Here is a 16,107-nt window from a genome sequence, read left to right as displayed (position 1 = left end):
TAAAATGCAAGCACTGTTAATGCAATGCATTATTTTTTCAGTGAGTGCAATTCAACGTGCTTTTTTGTTTCAAAGACATTTGTCATTATTTTACTTCCATATATATGGCCGCCATGAACCACTGAATCAACCAATAGTGAGTCTGCAAGGGTACGATGTAATTTCATCATGACATCATTCATTTGTTCATGACTTATTACAGCACATAAAATTGCATTTTAGTAACACGTTACTTTATGCTGAATAATTATTTGAGAATGAAATGAGAAGAGCTATTTTAATTCCCTGTATTTATTTACATTCTTGCTTAAAGTTGTCCTCTAAACAATGGACATAATTGAAAACTACACAAAGTCTAAAAGTATGTGTACTGTATGCGTCATGTGGAAAAAATGTGCAATATATAAATGCATTTTCACATCATCAAAATCATACCTATTTCAAGCAACATAATGTTTTAAGAACTAGAACTTTATAATTAGTAGAATTATTCTAAGCACCTATAGTTTTTCTTTTCTTTTCTTTTAGTTTTTTGCTGAATTGAAATTGCAAATGGCCTTACTTTAGTTTTTTTTTTTTTGTCTACAGACAAGCTTAGCCTAAATAAAAGATTAGTTATGAGCTGTGGTTAAATATCTCTTCAACATTAAACAGCAGAAGAAATCTCTCAAAGCACCACACATGAAATTATGAATTTCTAAATAAGCGTTTTATACAAAGTACTTAATCAAGCTCTTTGCAGATGCTTCTCTATAATATTTGAAATGTCTTTATTTAAAGCGCTTTATTACACAGATCTCTGCTTGAATCTGATTGGTCCAAATAATAATAATAATTTTTAATTATCTTCATCATTGATTTCAAAACTTTTATTGACATTTAGATTTTTTACATTTTTAATGACAAGTTGTTGTCACCCTGTGATTACACACGTAACCCGACTCATGATTCACAATAATGACTTTAAATAAATTAATTTCAATTCAATAAATGAATATATTAATGGATTTCACTTGTTTGTTCAACTTTGAATCATGTTTATCCAAATGTCACTATTTTGCAGGTCTAAAACAATTTTTCCATGTTGGAGTGTGTTGTTTTAACATATCAGTTATCAAGCTATACTCCTAGGTTAAGAGACCTCTCCAGCACTCTTAAATAATTTAGGAGCTGAGACCTAGTCCTAGCACTTAATTATTTTTATGAAGCGCACTTATTCTTAAGTGTAGAAATAAGAGCAAAATGACATCATTCTTAGAATTTAAACACACTTAAGACCAAAATTTTACTCTCAACAGCTTTATGCATACGGCCCCTAGTGTTAACTTAATTTCTCCTGTGTCTCTTCCACATCAGTTCCCTCCAACTTTTAAAACCGTTTATGCATCATCCATACATGCACACTATAACAATTCAAGTTTAAAGCATTCAAGAAAAACAGAGACAGTTTATGGAACTGAAAAAATTCCTTTTATTGTGATTTCAACAAGAACTGTTTATGACCTGGGTCTCTCCTTCTTGCCTTTGTACAGAGCCAGAAGAGAAACGTTGGCCACCTTCACCACCTTGAAACGAACACCGGGAATATCACCCACGGCGTGTCCCTTACGACCGAATCCTGCCACCAGAACCTCATCGTTTTCCTGTAACAGAGAAACGACACGCTGAGAACTCTGTAGATCGATATCCTCTTAAACTCAAATACACGAATGAGGTGTAAAATTTCACACGCATAAATCCAATTCACCTCAATGAAGTTCAAGCAGCCGTCGTTGGGGACGAAAGCTGTGATCTTCTTGCCGTTCTTGATCAGCTGGACCCTGACGCACTTCCTGATGGCAGAGTTGGGCTGCTTGGCTTCAACACCACTGTCAACATGACAAACAAAGTCAGTCAGTAATTCCTTAGTTAATCCATATATTCATCAGTCTCGACAAACACGGCCTCTTACACTTTCTCAAGCACAATGCCTTTGGCGTGAGACGCTCCACCAAAGGGGTTGGCCTTCAGAGCAGTGCCCAAATGGGCCTTCTTGTACTGTTTATCATGCCATTTCTGCTCGCGGCGGTGGTTCCGCAGCTTTCTAGCAGTACGCAGTCCACGACACTTGCCTGAAGGAGGAAAAAGAGAAAGGCATAAGAAGAGTTTTGTTTTTTTACAAATACCCAGCATCCTACACATTTGGACCAGTTTGAAACATCTAATAGTTTGCAATTATAAGAAAATACATCAGAGCTGAGAGTATAACTACAGAAATTTATATTTACTCTAAAATATTCAGTTATACGATATATCACGATAATGAACATGCACGATATTGTTATCGCGGGCACTTCAAAATGCCGTGAATAATTTATTACAAATTATTCAGGTTTTTTTAATGCATTTTAAGAATACTTTTCGCATCGACTGGTTAAAATGCTCAACACCGCTGTATGCGGAACGAGTGAAGGAGATGCGCTGAATGAAAGCGCACATTCACTCTCTGACAGCAGATGGCGCTGATGGAAAAGCAGAAATGCAGCCATAAAGCAGCTGCGCTACTTGTTTCTGAGCAGGATTGAAATGTTTCGAGCCATTCAGATTTTTATATTCGCTATGGTGTTCATAGCAGCCCTGAATACTTAAAAGACTCAAGGTACTTGCACACAGAGACCGAAATTTTCGCACATTAAAAAATACGGCCTCACGTTGTCTCAATCACGTTTACACACTGCCTCCAAAACTTTCGTCATTCATAAAATCGGATCAGGTAACATTTTTTGCGTTTCTAGCACGGACAACGCGAGATCGTATTTTTTTTTTTATCGCGTGGAAATTTTGTACAAGGACCTTTAGATTTAATAAGCTATTTGTTTTCAAAATGTTTTATATTTTAATCTGGACTACAACACGCCCTTGATATTGTTTGAAAATGTTTTGATGCTTTATTGTTCAGTCACACTTTACATTAAGGCTCCATAATTTAACATTAGTTTATTAGTTAACAACTGCCAATAAAAAAAACATTAAAGTTCATTTCAACATTTAATAACACTATTAACTCTTTCCACCGCCATTGACGAGTTATCTTGTCTTTTAGAAGAAAACGCTTCCCCGCCAAAGACGAGTTTTTATGTTGATCCAGGAAGTGGTATATGTCTGTGCAAGCTTTGGAGGTGTTGATGGAAGCGATTTACTGGATTTATGCTTTAATAATCGTACTGAATATTATCCAGATGTTTTTGATAAAAATTATTTTCTCACCTTTTTGCTCAAAATTATGAATTTTTAATGAAACCTACCTATATTCAAGTGTTGATTAAAAAAAAGGAATGCTTCAAGTTAGAATAAAACAGATCTTTATTTTGGTATATTGCATATTTAAATATTCATACAGCAAAATATACTGGAGGTCATCAAATTTTTGTGAAAATCAAAATCGCTGGTAACTTTTTTTCAAAAATGCTGGCAGGGAAAGTTAACTGTACTATTTAATGGACCCAAGCTAATATGAATTAACAGCTGTAAAAATAGTAACTTCTGTAATGAATGTAGCTATTGCTCATTGTTAATTTGAACGCATTAACTAAGATTAACTAATGAGACCTTACTGTAAACTTACCCATTGTTCTTTATAATTCTTTTGCACTTTAATCTGTTAGGAACATTTGTTTACTTTAGACATTTTTGTGTATTCCTTTATTGTATTTAAATGTCCAGTTCTTTTTATATTAAAAAAGTTATTAAACCTGTTGTGACGACAAAAAAAACTTCTTCTTTTTTTTTACCGAAACCGCGATAATACCGTATACCGTGATAAAAGCTTAATCAAATATCGCAACATGAAAACTTGATACCGTCACATACCTACTCTACATTGGAATAGAATCGACTATGAAGTGGAAACTCTGTACAACGTAATCATCCATATTAAAGCTACAGAAGATGCTGTTGGTCACTTGAGCATCTCCTGACAGCAACCATCAAAATACAAACCATAATCACAGGCCTTGCTGGTTCTGATTAGCGGTTTAAAATCAAAAACCATATAATTCTTCTATAGAGGGTCGGACTAGATTCAAACTAGCATTAGCCTAACATGCTGCCACAATTTTAAAGCAGTTAAATTATATTATACAACATGCAAATATGATTTACGATATAAAATCTGCGTAACAAGTGAAAAGTAGTTTAATATTGTGAGTAGGAGTCTAAATAAAGATCCTGTCTGTGCTTCATGTTTTCGCAGCTTAGGCCCGCTCCACGATGCCTCCGTTATACAACACAAAATAGCGACAAAACCCGCCTCATAGCAAGCACCACTTTGTCGAAACGTATGCATTACACTTTTAACAACATGTAAACCGAGACACTTGTGTGGTAAAACCAAGTATTCGAGCGTTTTGAGCGGTTTTATTGCCGCCTCACACGTACCCATGATCGCGTGCTCCGAGTCCGGACAGGAAAGAGCGATCACGTGACGCTATGTGCAAATGACTGCTGGAAGGACCCTGCGGGCAGCCAAAGCGAGCGCCTGTGCATAAATCATCAACGCTCATTTGATTGAATACTACAGATTAAGAAAGGATTAGAGTTTCAGCCATTTTATTTTTAATTTCTCTATTTGTATGACAGAACTACCACTTTTATTTAGTTAATCTGATTTATTTTACCGTCATCCAAGTCAAAATATTGTATTAAAAATCTCTACTTAATTGTGATCGGAAAACATGCATAATCATTTATGATTACAATACTCATGCAGCAATATGGTACGCCATAATATTTTGAGAATGAATGCAATGACCTTAATAAACTTAATGTAAGTGTCCAAATAGTTTTTTTTTCTTTTTCTGTTTACTTTATAAGTGGAACTGGACTTTTTGTATAATTGAAATGAGAAATACATATATTTAAAATAAATAAATACATTAATAAGTAAATTTTCCCTTTTGGTTTAATACTGAAATATAGCCTATTATTATTTGTAACAACTATATATATAAATGGGAAATCAATAAATAAATACCCTTTGGGTTTAATACCTACTGAAATGTAGCCTCTATCTAGTGTAGGCCTATAAACAATTTTTATCATGTATTTCTATTGTGCCCATTAACCCTCTGGTATTGTTCATTTGGGAGTCACACTTGCGTTGTTCGTGGTCAAAAGTGACAACTGAACACCTGAAATGTAACTTTTTTTTCAGTCAAATCAATGTAATATATTTTTGTTCCAATAATATTTTTTCTTTTGTATTTTGAGAGAATTTTATGGTACTAATTAATATTTATGCAATAATTATAATAATTTTTTCCCATTGAAAATTTTATTTTTTTTAAAAAAAAATTCTTTTACTTTTCAATTGTGGCAGTATTTCATGTTAAAATATAGGCAATGCAGATTAGTGCCATCTGGTGGGAGTAAAAAAAAGAAAAAACATCTGCAGTTCCATGGTTTAGCCACTAGATTGCTATATAGCGCTATATATAAAAAAGGCATAAATACTTATTTTTATTAAGTTGTGGATTTGGATATATATTTAGACATTAGAAATATTAAGACAACTTTTTGAAGGTTTAGATTTTTTTGGTTTGAAATGTCAGTTTTTGCATTAATTTTACTACAGTCAAACCTGAACACAAAGAAAGATATTTTGTTAACATCAAAGTTCAACAAAAATGTAACAAACATGAACAGAAATGCTTTATCAGAGGTTAATCAATCTGATTTCAACCTCTTATTTGTGACTTCTGGCTCAATTTTGCCATATTGTTACAGCCACATCAGTGTGTGTGTGTGTGCGCGCGTTTTTGTGACAAATGAGGACATAAATTTGTATAATGACAAAGGTACGACATAGGTATTACAAGGAGAAGGTGACTTTTCAGGACATTACCCCATGTCCCCACTTTTCAAAACGCTTATAAATCACACAGAATGGAGTGTATTGAAAATCTGAAATAGCACAAAGTTTCCTGTGAGGGGTAGGTTTAGGGGTAGGGTTGGTGTAGGGCAATAGAATATACGGTCTGTACAGTATAAAAACCATTACGCCTATGGGATGTCCCCACTTTTCACAAAAACAAACCTGTGTGTGTGTGTGTGTGTGTGTGTGTGTGTGTGTGTGTGTGTGTGTGTGTGTGTGTGTGTGTGTAAGTGAGTGTGTGTGTGTCTGTTTTGTACTTTTGATGTTTTAGAGTGTCACCCCTTCCTTGGTTTCTGTTTTTACTGCATTGTGGCTGAATTATTGATTTTATTTCACGCATTTGCAAAAACATGCTTTGTGTTACAGTCAAAATAGTTCATATATGTGTCTATTTTGCACTCTTGATATTTTAAAGTGTCACCCCTTCATTGCTGTGCACTTTTTTTTTCCTGCACTGTGAATGATTTGTAGACTGCACACACAATTATTTTTGTGTATTTTTGTGTATTTTCCCATTCATTTCCAATGGCTTTTTGACCGTGAACTTTTTTTTTTTACACCATTTAGCTTTTTCGAACCAAGTCCATGATGATTTTTATTTTATTTATTTATTTATTCATTTTTTGTGGTCACATAGCGACTGCCATAAAAATCCAAAACATTTTTTTCGCTCTAAAATGACCGAACAGCAGCTGAGGGTTAATGTGCACTACAGAAGCAGTGCAATGTACTTCACACATAATAAGCAAAATAATGTAGGAACAATTTCGACCTTCTGCCACAGTTATCAATCAATAGCATTGTCTCAAGTTCGTTAATTATGCACCTAATTAGTTTAGTCTCATGGATCAGTCGTTCACATAGACTGTATGGCTCTGCTGGTTTGTGCATCACTGTGTCAGCAGCACACGCTCTGTGAAGGGGCGTGGCCGCGTCGCCGGCTGGACGTTGATTGGTCGCCGCGCCTGTCAATCATCGCTGAGGTTGCGCCCCGTTATCCGGGCAGATTATGAAGCAGCAGCTTCAGCATCATCTCTGGCAGACTCATCTGGATGTATACATGGCATCAACGTGGCGCCCAATGTCTCTTGCGTTATTTTCTTTTGTTTTCCTGCAGATATCCTCGTCTTATGAGCAGCTGTCTGCCTTTGTGGAAGGAAGGTGAGTGGATTATTTTGAAAGAAGCCAGAGACGTGGTCTTTTAGGCGTCCCGTTTATTGAAATGGTGAAACCGGGAGAAACAAAGACTATATATACACTGACTGTGCATCTATGCATTTATTAAACGCTGATGAACTGGTGTGACAGAGACAAACTAGTGCTCGCCTCCTTTGTCCACCCTTCAGGGCTCTTGCAGTGAAACACAAGAGAAAATCCATCAGCATCAGTTTACAGGCAAATCCATATTTGCTACTAAAACTGGAGGCAGAGATGTGTGTTGGATAAGATGAGAGCAGGTCGGGATGCAGGAATGATCAGCATCACTGAAGGAATGTGGAGCATCTGTTTGAGCTTCATGCTGAGATGATAATATGAATGAAATATTAATTTTTTTAATTGAATTCTGATTCATGTACCATTTATTGTTGGGCTGAGCGTCACATAGACCTATCATTTGTAGATTCACACTGCAGGATTGCATTATGAATCATTTATTTATTATATAAATGAGCCTGGGGCCTGTTTATTATTAATAATTGATCTTTTGATGCACTAATGAATGAATAACTTTTTGTGTCAATGAGTTTGTTGATTTTGTCTTGTTTATAGATAGACAGGTAGATTTTATTAGCATTTTATTAAGATCATTAGAATTTACAATAGACAATACCATAAAATTACACTAAAACATGCACAACATACACATTATACTCACAATAAACACAGTAAAACTAGTTGAGGGTGCAAAAACAGAAATGTAGAATTTTTAAAATATTATTTAAATTAATTAATTTTTAATTTTAAAACAATTAATCATTAAAAAAAAAAAACTTTTTTGAGCATGCAATTTTAAATTCAGGTGTTTCAACAAGATGGCAGATTGGCATTTTATCTTTATCCACCAGATGGTGCCTAAGGCATTAATATTTTATTTTATGTTATTTCTTTATTTTATATTTTTCCAGAAAACCTCAATATTTAATTTGATACACTTAAGTGTTGTAAAAATGCTGAAAGAAATATAAGTAAATAAACACATAGGCTAGTAAATAAACAGAAAATAAACCAGCAAAAAATTTAATTTTTGCCATTTTTTATTTTATTTAATTTTATCCAGAAAACCTCAAAATATATTTCATTTGGCACACTAATGTATTGTAAAAATGCTGAAAGAAATATAAGTAAATAAACACAGAAGAAAAAAAACCCCAGCAAAAAATGCAATTTTTGCCATTTTCTTTTCTTTTCTTTTCTAGAAAACCAGAGTATCTATTTATGTATCTATTTAAGTTCTCGACACACTTATGCACTGTACAAAAACTGAAAGAATAAGTAAATAAACACGTAAATAAATCAGCAAAATAAAAAGCAAATGTGTTCCCCTAAAATAAAAATAATGGTGTAAATTGCTAGTAAATACATTTCACAATTAATTACAAATAAACAGCAAATAACATGAAAAACTAAAATAGCATTTTCTTGTAAAACATACTCGAATAATTTAATTTTTTAAAATTCTTTACAGTGAATGCAACTCTTGGTATTGTTTTCTAAGCAGTTGGCGTTTTATTATGGGCACATACGTCGAGTTTCTCTGCAGTCTACTTCATATTGCAGTTTGTATAAAACACAGCTCTAATTGGCAGCATATTGCTTGGTAGGAGCTGAAAGCGTGTAGCGTTTCTCCACTTGCACAGATGGAGTTTTACTACATGCAGGCCAGTCCAGGCTTTAGCTGTGTATTAACAGATTTGATTTGGTGAAGCATCTAGATGCCGGCAGAACTTAAAAGACACTCTAATCTGAAATACGCTGCATGCGTTTCGAAGCGGTCAGCAGATTTCATTGATTATATAAATGTGCCGACTGTGGCCCTTCACACTGGCCCACATGTTCAGGTACAGCGCTGAACGGATGAGCCACTGCCGAAGCAGACAGAAGGAGGGATTTGTGTTTCTTTTAAGCTTTCCTTCTCTATCTGGCTATACTTTATTCGCTCAGGTTGTTGTTTTGGATGGAGCCATGCAGGTCAAGTTCGCTTGATGCAGACTCTCTGTTTTGCTAAATATAGTTATGCAACAATAACAGAACACAAACCCTCCGGCATCTCCCTCGTGGGCTTCTGTTCATTTGACGCAGCCGTCCGAGAGAGCGAATTATTGATGCCGTTTATGAGAAAATCAGAAGAAACGTCAAAGGTCTGCTGTTGTTACAGGGCAGGTAAACAAACAACACCTCCTGCATGGACAAGGGCAGATCCGCACTCACAGGGTCACTCTATCTGCTGCGCTGAGGTGATAAATGATATTTAGATTGGCTTGAAGATGCACAGCAACAACAAATACATGCTTTTAGTATTGAAAAGCAGTGGTTAAAGTTGTATAAAAGAAATATTTCTTAAATGCAAGTGTGTTGATGGTATTTGTGGCATGCTAACTTTGACATGTTTGCCTGCAAAAATTAATTTAGAATAATTTTTAGTGTTATTTTAGAATCACTGAGATACTATTATAGTATTTTTTAGTTTTTTTTTTAGTTTTTTTTTTCAGGTTTAGTTTAGTATTAGTATCATGTTAAACCAAATTAAAATGAAAAATGTTGGCAACTGGCTGAAATAAAAAGTTTTTTTATTATTTTAATTTATTTCAGTTAAAGTTTATTTTATTTGAAGTAACAAAAATGTTTTATGGGTTTAGTTTCAGTTTTAGATTTAGTTAACTATAGCAAAAACAATAAAAAAATGTGTTGCTATAAATGCATTTTACATTGCAAGAAATTAAATACACAATATTTGCAGTTTAATATTGCAATTTTTTTATATTTAAACATTATATGATATATACAGACAAAAACAAAAATGAATTACTAAAACTAAAACCATTTTTGTTACTTGAAAAAAAGTAAACATTAACTGATATAAATTAAAACATATAAATACTGTTTATTTCAGCTAATTGCCAACATTTTAATTGCCTGAATTTTATTTATCTCATTTAGTTGCCAAAGCAACATTTTTCATTTTAATTTAGTTTAACTAAAATAGCTAAAACTGAAATAAAATTAATAAAAACTATATAGACAATAAAAACTGTAACTACTAAGAATTACAAAAACACACAACAAAATTACTAAAATAAAACTGAAAAGGAAAATATGTATAAAAATTATTCAAAATATTAATAAAAACTAATAGTATTTCATAGATACTAAAATAACACTGATATAACAGTATAGTATATTGTATATATAAAAGACTATTAATCAGTGTTATTTTAGTTTTATTTATTTACTATTATAGTTTTTATAAAAATTTTGAATGAACTAAAGTTGATCAATTTTATGAGTTTTTTTCATGTCTATTAGTTTAGCTTTATTTTTTTAGTTTTTTTCATTTAATATTTATATTTTATTTGATTTCACCTTAATTTCACTTAATAAAATGATTTGAGTAGTTTTAGTGTTAGTTCACAATAACAACACTGCTATGAATTTAAAAAGAACTACTTTTCTGCATTTTCGGAAGAAAATGTGAGTGGTTGCTATGCAGTTGCTAAGGTGTTAAAGCAGCACAAAGAGGACGAGTTAACGCTGAAGCACTAGCTAGTGACTGATGCTTGACTCTGAAAACACTATTAATTCTTCACACACACCATAGATTATTTATATGCACAGTTAAGCATTCCAAACAGAGCTGTGGCTCACGCAAAAGAAAACATCAATTTATTTGTGTTTTATATTTATATATGAGTCTTCTGCTTCATCTTTCATCCTCGCTAACCAAAGACATCTTCACGTCTTACTTTGATCCCTGACCGACATTATGTGCCAGCGCCGGTCAGACTGACTCATAATCAGGTCTGAGAACGAGGTTAAGTCCATTTCAGCAGCATTACTCAGTGATTAAACAGTTAAACTGTTCATCTTCCAGTAATCCCACTTACTGTTGAAGAAATCACAAGAACGTGCAGCAGAAAATCACACATCAGATCTCAATCGTTTCTCCTAGACAGCAACAGGTTAAAAGAAGTGCAAATTGAGACGTCTCCTGCTTCTCAGATGTTTCTCCTGAGAAAAAAGACCCTGCATGGGAATCTCACCTGTGTTTCTGAACAGATCTTAAAGGAACAGTTCATGCAAAAAAATTTAATTTGCTGATAATGTATTCACCCTCAGGCCATCAGAGATGTAGATGAGTTTGTTTCTTCATCAGATTTGGAGAAATGTAGCATTACGTCACTTGCTCACCAGTGGATGCTCTGCAGTGAATGGGTGCCGTCAGAATGAGAGTCCAAACAGCTGATAAAAACATCACAATAATCCACAAGTAATCCACAGCACTCCAGTCCATCAGTTAATGTCTTGTGAAGTGAAAACCTGCGTGTTTGTAAGAAACAAATCCATCATTAAGCCGTTTTAACTTCAAACCATTGCTTCTGGTTAAAATACCAGGAGTCCATAATCCATAATAACGCTTCCTCCAGTGAAAAAGTCGTCTGGTCTGAATCAGGAGAGAAATCTGCACAGTTCAAACACAGTTTACAAGCAAAAACAGTCCAAAACAGCTCTAAACAAATGGATTTTGATGTGAGAGACAACAGGAGATGGACTTTTTCACTGGAGGAAGCGGATGGATTATGGATTATGGACTCATATTTTAGCAGAAAGCAATGGTTTGAACACGCAGCTTTTCACTTCACAGGATGTTAACTGATGGACTGGAGTGCTGTGGATTACTTGTGGATTATTGTGATGTTTTTATCAGCTGTTTGGACTCTCATTCTGACGGCACCCATTCACTGCAGAGCATCCATTGCTGAGCAAGTGATGCAATGCTACATTTCTCCAAACCTGATGAAGAAACAAACTCTTCTACATCTAAGATGGCCTGAGGGTGAGCACATTATTAGCAGATTTTTTGTTTTTGGGTGAAATATTCCTTTAACAACATCTCAAACCTTTTTCAAGATATCTCAATACGATTTCAATATGAACTTGAGCATTTCTCATCTTATTCTCATCAAATAATCCGAGCTGTTCTCCATATTGATTTTATATCTCTTGCTACATGTTAACGGACTCATTTGTGTGTATATTTATTTCTCCCGCGGCTTTTCGGGAGAAACGTCTGAAGCAAAGCTAATACTTAAAGGAAGCAAAACTGAGAAATATCCTGCGGGAACAAAAGCAAAGTGACTTCGTCTCACTTCACGGACGGTGACGTTCCAGCAGTGACTCACAGCATCAAAGCCTCCTGTATCTCATTCATATTCATAACGCGTGAAGATCCGATCTGCAGCTGAGACTGAATGATTGTATCCAACTATAAAAATGATTTCAGTTGTTTATGAAGGTATTTATCTGATTAATAATGCACTCATTAAATTCTCCTACTTACAGCTCAGATGACGCACCATCCCAAGACATCAGAATTCAACAAAGTAAGTTATTTTGATGATATCTTCAATGGTTTTTGCAACCCTGTACATCCATATATAGGCTATCATATTTGATACACACATTTCTAAGGCCTTTAAATGATCAAAACTTTGCTGTTAAACCTGTTATACAAAATCTACTCCACATACAAGTTTCTTATAAAATGTCTCATCATGTAACATCCCTTTTATTTTCTCAACGTATGTATTAGTATTCATAACCACTATCCCTCCACCTTTATCTGCTCGTTGAAAATAAAAATAAAATAAAAAGATCAAGTAACGCAAGAGCGCAGTGCAAACGACGTTGTTAAAGCAGATTTAGTAATGAAACGAGTCTCTGGTCACCTGATGTCGGTGTTGTTGTGCAGATGGGGTGGACGCTGACGGCTCGGTGTTTGCGGCTGAAGCGCTGCAGGTGAGACGAGCCGAGCCAATGTGACCTTGTGCCGCCGCTGGGGTGCAGCTTTCCCTCCAAACGTCCAAAGCAGATGAATTTAATCCTTGACAGACTGCATGGTCTTTGGAAAAACAGATTACAGACAGGCTACATTTTTAATCAGGAATTTCACTCTGATTTAGGATACGTTACGGTGCCCCAAAAGTCTATAATTCCCTTTCCAAATATGATTTCTGTGAACTGTTATTACGTTTATTTCACAGCATAGGGGAGAACAAGGCTACTTGTCACATGCAAGAGTATTTTCATAAATGCCCACTTGGGGGAGCTGTCAGACTTTTATTACGGCATATTGTTTTTGAATTGAACTGAATTACAATTCACTGTATATTGGCCAGAACATCTGGTTTACATGTTAGTTTGGTATGTTACAGTTTACATTTTTGCAGTTCAATCAACAGTTTTGTGGATTATTATAGGTTTAGATTTAACTTAAAACCTTATGCTAGCAGATTATATTGTAACAATTTACCCCACAGGTATGACAGCTAGCCTTACATGCACTATTGTTGAAAGAAATGTATACTTTTACTTAGCAAGGATGCATTAAATTGATCAAAAGTGACAGTAAATATATTTATAATGTTACAAAAGATTTCTATTTCAAATAAATGCTGCTCTTTTGAACTTCATATTCATCAAAGTATGCTGAAAAACTACATTTATCACAGTTTCCACAAAAACATGAAGCAGCACAACTGTTTTCAACATTATAATAATCATAAATGTTTCTGGAGCAGCAAATCAGCATATTAGAATGATTTCTGAAGGATCACGTGACACTGAGGACTGGAGTAATGATGCTGAAAATTCAGCTTTGATCACAGGAATAAATTACACTTTACAATATACTGTCATAGAAAACAGTTATTTTAAATTATAAAAATATGTCACAATTTTATAGTTTTTTCTGTATTTTTAATCAGAAAAATGCCGCCTTGTTGAGCAGAAGAGACTTCTTTCAAAAACATTTAAAACGTCTTACAAACCCCAAACCTGGATGTGTGTTGTCACAATAATTTGTACATATTATTAAATTCTACACATAATTAGACCATAATACCGACCTCAAACGTTTGAACGATAGTGTATGTTGCTTATGCTACTGTGAATTGCTCTGGTTTCAGCCGTACGGATGGCAGCTTCACGCTCCTCCACGCAGGAAGCTGCTTCAGTCTCCGGGAATGTTGCTGTACTCTCCTCTGAGTGTTTCTTACAATGGCAAGACCTGCATCCTCTTCAGAGCCCGCAAACTAGCCATCAGGTACAGGAATCACAGTTTAGTGGACCTCACAGAGAGAACCTTCAGCCCAGACGCACCGGTGGACACCAAAGGCTCCTTCTGCAGCAAAGACAAAGCCACGTGAGTTCAGCTGCAAACATAAATGTCGTTTTTTCACCAGTGAATTGCATTGCAGTGAATTGATTGCATTTCACCCCAAAATAAAATGTAAAAAACATTATATTATTATTATTTTATATCATTATAATATAATATATTATATTATCTTCTGCTTATTGTCACAATGCATTTTTGCTTTTGGAGTGAAATATTATCTGGACATGCTCTGATGTCTTTTCCATACATAAATGATTAAAGCCTGGCCTAGCTAAAAACTACCTCAGCCTGGTTTAAGATGCTTTATTGAGAAGGAAAATTTGACAAAAAATGTGAATTTACACGTTTGACTTGATGGATATTTAATAATATTGTGACATATTTCGTTATTCTCCAGACTCAATCTACGTTTTGGCGATGTGGAAGATCTAAGAGGCCTCTCCATCAGGTCATAGATAGACAGACAGTTAGATAGATAGATAGACAGACAGACAGATAGACAGATAGACAGATAGATAGATAGACAAGTTGTAAACTGGAAAATAGTTTTTAAGGATTCAACATCTTACCATCTGCTGTTTCTTGTGTTTTTCCTCACAGATCCAGGCGTTTAACGTTCACTCCAGTAAGTTTGTGGCGGCCAGCGACTGCGCGACCTTCTTCACTCCTGCCATCCTGATGGGTCTGATCACGTCTCTGATCCTGCTGCTGGTGCTGGCCTACGCTCTGCACATGGTGGTTCACCTGAAGCACATCGACCGCTACGAAGAGCACAAGACCACCGTCTACTTCCCGCGCAGCACAGAAGCGGAGAGCACAGAGAAGAACAACCTCTAGAGTCCCGAGAGAGAGACGGACACTTCTGTGACTGTGAGCTCTGACTCCCATCTGAACGGAGAATCAGAGCTGTTTGGGACTGACTGCACCACGGCAGTGGCATCATTGTGGTGGGACAGTGGAAGTCCGAATCAGCTTCCTTCGGGAGCTTTACAGGCTCGGCACACCGGAGGATTTGGAGATATCAGCCAGTTCTCACCAAAAATCTAGGAATTAAACATTCAGTGTCAGGTTTCATGAGCGGAAGGACATCTTCAGATGTTTGAATGCGATTTGAAATAGCACAATAATCAATATATCTTGCATTTGCATCGTCTGTCTTAGCTTCTGTTTGACTGCTAAGGACCAGATTTAACTTCAGTACTGATGCTTCTCTGAAGTCAACATGAAATGGTGTTTCGTAAGCAATTTACAGTTGTAATTTTACATATTTGAGAATAAAAAATCTTGATTTTGTCATCTGGAACTGATTGGATGGTATTACGGAAACCCATTACCGCTACAGAATGAAAAATATTAAAAAGGTAATTGCGACTTTTTATCTATATAAAAAAGTCAGAATTGCGAGATATAAATATAAAAGGTTGTATCTTGCAATTTTGACTTTTTTTTCTCTCGTAATTCTGACTTTTTCTCTGAATTCTGAGTTTATATCTTGCAATTATGTTTATATCTCGCAAATATGAGTTTATATCTCACAATTCTGATTTAATATCTCGCAATTCTGAGTTTATATCTCGCAATTCTGAGTTTTTATCTCGCAATTCTGAGTTTTTATCACAATTATGTTTATATCTCGCAATTCTGAGTTTATATCACAATTATGTTTATATCTCGCAATTCTGAGTTTATATCACAATTATGTTTATATCTCGCAATTCTGAGTTTATATCACAATTATGTTTATATCTCGCAATTCTGAGTTTATATCACAATTATGTTTATATCTCGCAATTCTGAGTTT

At 34.9% G+C, this 16,107-nt stretch overlaps 2 protein-coding genes across 2 annotated transcripts; one reads left to right on the top strand and one right to left on the bottom strand.

Annotated features, from left to right (window-relative positions):
- Positions 1-1,447: 1,447 nt before the first annotated feature.
- On the bottom strand, positions 1,448-4,508 carry LOC107712994 (40S ribosomal protein S23). The gene is made up of 4 exons (XM_016518409.1): positions 4,417-4,508; positions 1,952-2,111; positions 1,748-1,868; positions 1,448-1,643 (listed from the first exon to the last, which is right to left on the bottom strand). The coding sequence occupies exons 1-4, from the start codon at positions 4,418-4,420 to the stop codon at positions 1,497-1,499; spliced, it is 432 nt and encodes a 143-aa protein (XP_016373895.1). The 5' UTR covers positions 4,421-4,508; the 3' UTR covers positions 1,448-1,496.
- Positions 4,509-6,920: 2,412 nt separating this feature from the next.
- On the top strand, positions 6,921-15,638 carry LOC107712951 (uncharacterized). The gene is made up of 6 exons (XM_016518350.1): positions 6,921-7,072; positions 12,470-12,510; positions 12,879-12,925; positions 14,095-14,330; positions 14,704-14,757; positions 14,861-15,638. The coding sequence occupies exons 1-6, from the start codon at positions 6,921-6,923 to the stop codon at positions 15,141-15,143; spliced, it is 813 nt and encodes a 270-aa protein (XP_016373836.1). The 3' UTR covers positions 15,144-15,638.
- Positions 15,639-16,107: the final 469 nt, after the last annotated feature.

Source organism: Sinocyclocheilus rhinocerous, unplaced genomic scaffold (assembly GCF_001515625.1).
Source record: "Sinocyclocheilus rhinocerous isolate Xijiao unplaced genomic scaffold, SAMN03320098_v1.1 scaffold147, whole genome shotgun sequence".
Lineage (NCBI taxonomy): Eukaryota > Metazoa > Chordata > Actinopteri > Cypriniformes > Cyprinidae > Sinocyclocheilus > Sinocyclocheilus rhinocerous.
Note: the sequence above shows the minus strand (reverse complement) of the source record. Positions and strands in the feature narration are given on the sequence as shown.

What these genes read in the sequence shown, in the direction of transcription:
- LOC107712994 (XM_016518409.1), bottom strand. An exon ending in GGCATTGTGCTTGAGAAAGT is followed by an intron (nt 1,869 to 1,951) that starts GTAAGAGGCCGT and finishes TCATGTTGACAG; the next exon opens with TGGTGTTGAAGCCAAGCAGC. An exon ending in GCTGCTTGAACTTCATTGAG is followed by an intron (nt 1,644 to 1,747) that starts GTGAATTGGATT and finishes TCTCTGTTACAG; the next exon opens with GAAAACGATGAGGTTCTGGT.
- LOC107712951 (XM_016518350.1), top strand. Translation starts at nt 6,921, where the DNA reads ATGAAGCAGCAGCTTCAGCATCATCTCTGGCAGACTCATCTGGATGTA. An exon ending in TTGCGGCTGAAGCGCTGCAG is followed by an intron (nt 12,926 to 14,094) that starts GTGAGACGAGCC and finishes CTCTGGTTTCAG; the next exon opens with CCGTACGGATGGCAGCTTCA. An exon ending in AGAGGCCTCTCCATCAGGTC is followed by an intron (nt 14,758 to 14,860) that starts ATAGATAGACAG and finishes ATAGTTTTTAAG; the next exon opens with GATTCAACATCTTACCATCT.